This window comes from Gavialis gangeticus, unplaced genomic scaffold (genome assembly GCF_001723915.1).
Source record: "Gavialis gangeticus isolate Ggan-Ray unplaced genomic scaffold, GavGan_comp1, whole genome shotgun sequence".
Taxonomy (NCBI): Eukaryota; Metazoa; Chordata; order Crocodylia; family Gavialidae; genus Gavialis; species Gavialis gangeticus.
Genome location: NW_017729004.1, coordinates 48,262,394 through 48,268,474, shown reverse-complemented (window position 1 = coordinate 48,268,474; position 6,081 = coordinate 48,262,394). Strand labels below are relative to the sequence as shown.

Genomic DNA, 6,081 nt, shown 5'->3' with positions numbered 1-6,081 from the left:
GGGGGGGCTGGGCAGGCCTTGCTGCTGCCACCGCTGGGTCCTACCACCAGCTTCTCTTTGGTCCTGTTGCCACTGGTGCCTTGTCATCTTTGACAGGCAGCCAGGGGGAGATAATAACCAATTTTCTAAATTTGTAGGGGTCCCATGAACCAAATAGAAAGCCCTAGCAGGCTGGATCCAGCCTGTGGGCCATATTTTGCACACCCTGTCCTAGACCCTGAAAAACTGCCCTGGCTTGGTGTTGCAGCCACTAGCCTAACATGTATGTTTCTCTGTCTTTCTCCCTTCCCTCTTCTCTGGGAGTCTTTTTACTTCCTTTGTGACAGCTAACTATTCGTATCAGCTGGCCAAGATCTCTGGGGTAGGCCTAAAATCATGTTTCACTGCCCTGCTATAAGCCTTTGCAAGCCCACAGCCTGCGACGGTCCCATTCGTCAAAAACCAAGGAATGAATTCCATTTTTCAAACCTAATTAGAAGCCTGATTGGAGCAATACTAAGATATATATTTCTATGAAGTTATGTCAACTACAGGTCTAGCAGAAGCAGAAAATGTGTATTTTCTGATGCCATGTTGTTACCTGTCTGTTATTTGTTAGCTTTACTTGGTTGCTTTGTAAGGATCATTTCAATGCCATGGGTAGAATGGAACATAACTCACAGTATTAAGCCATGTAATACGTCTCTCCACATAACTTTTGAAAGTGAACTTGCAAACATGAATTGAGATCCACAAGGCATCCCGCTTGCTGCATTAGTAGAGGAAAATTATCTAGGCATGTGACTTTAAAAAAATACATGTTGCCTTTCACACTGTGAATAGTATTGCTGTGCTGCTATTTCCCCTATCACGTAATAAGCATGTCTAAGTGACTCATTGCCTTCTTGTTGAAATGTGAGTAGTCATGACATTTGCAAAAGCACATGACAAAATACAGAGAGAGATTTCAGTCTTTTAGCTATGTTTTTAAAATTGTACTTCATGGCTAATTTCTCTTTAAAGGTCCCCTTTCCAGCTTCTTGGATTCTTTAAAAATGCTTCCCCTCTGTGGCAACCCTTACAAGATTCAGTTCTATATTCCTGCTTACAAAATGTTCCACTGGAATAAGAATAAAAAACTAATTTATGTAATATAAACCACTGCAGAGAAAAAAAAACTGCATCTCCCCACCCTTTAAACTGCGTCTCACTTTAAGCACAGTTTTCGAGTTATGCCTTAGTATTCTGTCCAGGTATTCTCTCATGTTGACTTACGATTATAGTGGAACTTCAGCTATAATTTCTAACAAATACAGGGTCAAAATATATAGGAAACGGTATACTATATATTTCTTGCAGACAACACACACAAAACCAGGTCTTGGAAATTGCAATGTGCTCTATATGCAAAAAATGTGGTTATGGGCAAAAGTAAAATCTGCATTTGACTCTCAGGGAGCAGAACAACAAGCAGACCCTGATCCCTAGCTGTTGCTACTCAGATACTCACTATAAGGAAAGACTGTTTTTTTTTTATCCTGCTTTTCAAAAACAAAGTTTGTATTATATTCTGGGTCATGTTTTATGCAAGAAAATACGGTATTTTTCATTGTCCTATTACAGCATTTCTCTTTAAAAAACATGGAATAGAATTTAGATCTCCTAAGCCCCTGACAGACATTACACCTAAGCCGTGATTAACTAGTTAATTATGTCTTAAGTAGGGACCCAGCCACATGTTTATTCCACTAATGACATGATAAAACAGGAAATAAGCCACAAAACGATTCCTAGGGATCCTGGTTTTCTGTTTAAAAATCGCAAATTCTCTGATTAAACCCCTCCCCCTCAATTCGTATTTTATATATATAAACCCACCGTTTCCTATGATTTTCTCCTTTACAGGAGAAAATCCACATTTTTCTCCTTAAAAAGGAGAGTATCTATGTTTTTCCAGGGCGAATGGAAAACCTGGATACCTGGTGATTACCCAAGATATGTGTAACAATTTTATGGCTGATTCCTATTATGCCTTCAATTTAATTTGTGAGTGGTGCTCTTAGCCTTGGAAGCACATTGGAACCCTTCAAGACTCCAGTATGTTCCCTGCATCGAGGAGCCTCAATCAGCTGATTGGGGCTCCCAGCCACTAGAGATCATCAGAGCTAAGGACTCTCCTATGCTCCACTGGCTGACAGTTGTAATCAGCTGACTGGGGCTCCTACCTGTGGCCCCTAGCAGAGCCAAGGTTGCTACGTGCCAGTGCAGAAGGAGGTCAGGACCATGATCCTGGGCTCCCCATACACCAGCATATATGGCACGATTGGGATCTGATTTCCGATCCCACAATCACATCTCCTGCCATGCCATGGCAGGAGGCACGATTGTTGGGATCATGCCTCTGATCTCATCACACCTTTAATTTAATATCTGTCAGTGGCCCCAAGTCTCAGTATAATCCTGAGCTACCTGAACAGGCCATTCTTTGTCCATCTATTTTGTTTATAAAACCATGTGTGAAAAGATGTGCTTTGATTTGTTTTCCACTGAATCATGTTTCTAGAAGGAATTAAAAACATTAGGAAAAATCTTATGAAAAAATTGGCCTACAGCTTGCAAAAAGGAATATTTCGCAACACATACTATTTTGAATTGTGTGGTGAGAGGCAGGAATAAAGAAATGGGCAATGGTGCACAAAAGGGCAAAGGGGTGTCCCTGGGGGAACTCACAAAACACATAAAATCCATAAAGATAAGGGGTGGGGTATGGGGAGGAAGGGTGCAACTAGTGTGTTAAGTCACACACAGCATTTTTTCCTATAGTAGAAGACTTTAAAAAAATCCACTAACTTCCTTAACTGTCTACATTTTCCATCTATGTTGCTTTGAATTATTATTACTAAATACATTCACAGTAACATATCAGTTTACAAATTTCCATTCCTTCTTCCTGGCTTACATTCCCACGAAAGGCAGATAACTCCCTCAGAAAAGGATGTGCACACACTAATTCTATTCCGGTGTTTCATGAAAATAACTCCAGTTTATTGGTGTGACAAAAAGGAAAAAAAATCTCATCCATTTAATTGTTGCCTTTTCTTTCACATTAAACTAACACTGAAAAACTTTAATAAAACTTATATGCAGTAGACCTTCACACATCTGAACCCCACAGGGATCCCCTCTTATATGCAAAATGTTTATATTTGCAATGGATTTATACTATAAAATGGCACCAAAAAGAAAGATGAATATTTTAATATTATAAAACCTAGTAAAAAAACCCTCATATAATTGTATATATGTACAGGTATTTTCCATTTCTGAGGCCCAAGTTGGGAGATCATATAATTCCAGCATTTGAATAGATAGCATTCAGAAAAGTGAAGGTTTACTGGGCCAGTCGAAACGCTGATTTTTAAAAATCTTTTAGGGTTCAAAATAGCATTCTCCATCTTCTATTCTGAAAAAAACTTCAGTTTGACTGACAACTAGAATTTCCTCAATCCAGAAAGAATGTCTGTCCAGTTTCAAACCAGTTCAGACTACCTAGATTAGATTAACCTGCAAAGATTGAATCAATTCAAGCTCAGGCTTTTTGAATGTTGGTCCCTAGCCTTAATGTGTAGACAATCCAGGTGTTAAAAGCTCCAGGACCTGCCCAAAATTACTGTGTAAGAAGGCCCTAACACTATTAACAACATAGACCTGTTTTCAAAAAACTTCCTGTTCCTGCCAGCTTGAATTCACTGTAAACAAGGGTTTATCAGAGAAAGAGGGCTGGATTTTGGTTTAGGTTCCCCATGTTTTATCTATACGTTATGGATTCTCAGAGATCACACATTCCTTTGTACTGAGTGAAGTGGAGTTTGACAGTAAAGGTCAAGTTTCCTGGTTTCTATTCTTATGAGGCCTATAACTTTGGCTTTGCAATGTCTTGTTTTTCACACACTGATTGAGCTGCAGTCTGAATTTCTGTGTTCAGTAAGGGCTCGCCAGTTGAGAGCAATATGAATCTTCCACAGGACAGATTCTCTAAAAGAGCACTTCAGAAGCCAGATGAGGATCACACAATGTAGTGTGCACATAAAGAAAAAGGTCAGAAACATTTTTGTGCCTGGCACTCTCCCTTTTCAGCTTTATAACAAATTTTGTGGTCCTGGACAGGAACATCACATGATAACAAAACATGTACTAGAACCTACATGTAAATAACTCAAACCATAGCTCACCCCACAAAAGGGTACATCATAGTCATATTCCCATCTTTTCATAAGAAGTGCTGGGAATGCCTCCCCATATACTGTCCTGGGGCATACATAATCCCAAAGGAAACAGAGAGAATGCAGCACCAGTGTGAAGCTTGCTCCATGACTCCCTCATATGCTCAGGGTTTCTAAATAAGCTCAGTTCCATGTTTCACTGACAGCCTTAAGGAATGCATAAAAGTACTTGTGCAGACTGCCATTATGGGATGAACAAAGCAAATCCTTCACATTTACTATGGTTTTAACCTTGTAACTCATCCAGTAAATGAATAAATAATCTGTCATCACTTGTAGTCTAGACTGTATACTGAATTTCCTCTTTTGAAAGCATTCCTCTCAAGATTGTTAAGGAAACTTCTGAAAAGTTCAGTGGTACTTACAGAAACATTATCATAATTGCAGGCATGGTGAGGTTCAATGTCAAAATCTGTGAAGTTCAGTAGAACGCGATGGCCATAGTCAACTTGGATAACCCATGAACAGTCAGTGTTGTCATTATAAGGATTAGGGTAGTTTGGAGAATGAATTTCACCACTGGTAGCTTGAAAAACACCTCCACAACCTGGAAAATATGTAATCAATAGCTCTTTCATCCTTAGGAAGATTTTAGCTGGTCTTTTAAATTAACAGGGAAATAAATGACTTAATTTCTGTTGACACAGGAATCACTGCATGGGAAAAGCACAATGTCTTCCCACCCCATTCCTCTCCCTTTCCCCGGTTCAGTGACCTGTCTCAAGCCATCATTCCTGCCTGATAAAAGTATAAAACTTGCATAATGGAGAGCCATGCAACAGTTAGGCTTTGTGAGAGAAGTTTCTGACTAACCCCAAGCAGCTAGTGAGGGGCTTATGGGCTGAAGCATGAGGGTTGATTTCTTTATAGCTTTTACCCTTGCTATTTTAAAAGTTCATAGATTGCAAGGCTGGAAGGGACCTCAGAAGATCATCGGGTTCAGCTCCCTGCACCAAGCAGGACATATAACTGGGGGTCAAGTGACCCCAGCAAGGTGACTGTCTAGTCCCCTCTTGAAGATTCCCAGGGTAGGTGATTGCACCACCTCTGGAGGAAGCTTATTCCTCAGTCTGGACACCCTGACTGTGAAGTTTTTCCCAATGTTGAGTCTGAATTGATCTTCCAGGAGTCTGTGGCCATTACTCCTAGTTTTCCACTTGGGTGCCTTGGTGAACAGTTGCTCACCGACCCCTTGATGTACTCCTCTAGCGTAGCTGTAAGTTGCTACCAGGTCCCCTCTCAGCCTTATTTTTTTCAGGCTGAAGAGTCCCAGGTCCCTCAGCCTATCCTCGTATGGCTTCCTTGTTAAGACTGATCATATATGCGTGGCTCTTTTCTGGACTCTCTCAAGCTTGTCCACATCCTTGTTAAAATGTGGTGCCCAGAACTGGACACAATACTCCAGCTGTGGTCACACCAGTGCTGAGTAGAGTGGAAGAATCCTTGGCTTTGCTGGAGATGCTTCCATTGATGCATGCCAGAGTATTATTTGCCCTAGTAGCTACAGCATCACACTGTCAGCTCATATTCATACTGTGGTCTATTATTACTCCCAGGTCCCTTTCATTCATGATGCTAGTCAGTTTGGTGCCACCAAGCCTGTAGGTGTGTTGGGGGTTGCTTTTCCTGAGGTGGAGAACTTACATTTCTTGACATTAAAAGTTATTTTAATAAGTATTATCCACATAGATGTCCTATACTATTTACACATTAGTGACAATGGTTGGATTTGGCATACTGAAAAATCTAAGATGAGACATAACGTAAGTCTCACATTTTCTTAGACCTTTGGTATAATCCAGAACTAAAATCTTATATT

General features: G+C 40.4%; 1 protein-coding gene across 1 annotated transcript in view; it reads right to left on the bottom strand.

Moving 5' to 3' along the window:
* CUBN (cubilin) overlaps window positions 1-6,081 on the bottom strand; it is a 321,538-nt gene that overhangs the window by 157,332 nt on the left and 158,125 nt on the right. Inside the window, exon 31 of the mRNA XM_019508344.1 lies at window positions 4,628-4,809. Coding sequence (XP_019363889.1) covers window positions 4,628-4,809 — 182 coding nt within the window. The remainder of the gene's footprint in view (window positions 1-4,627; window positions 4,810-6,081) is intronic.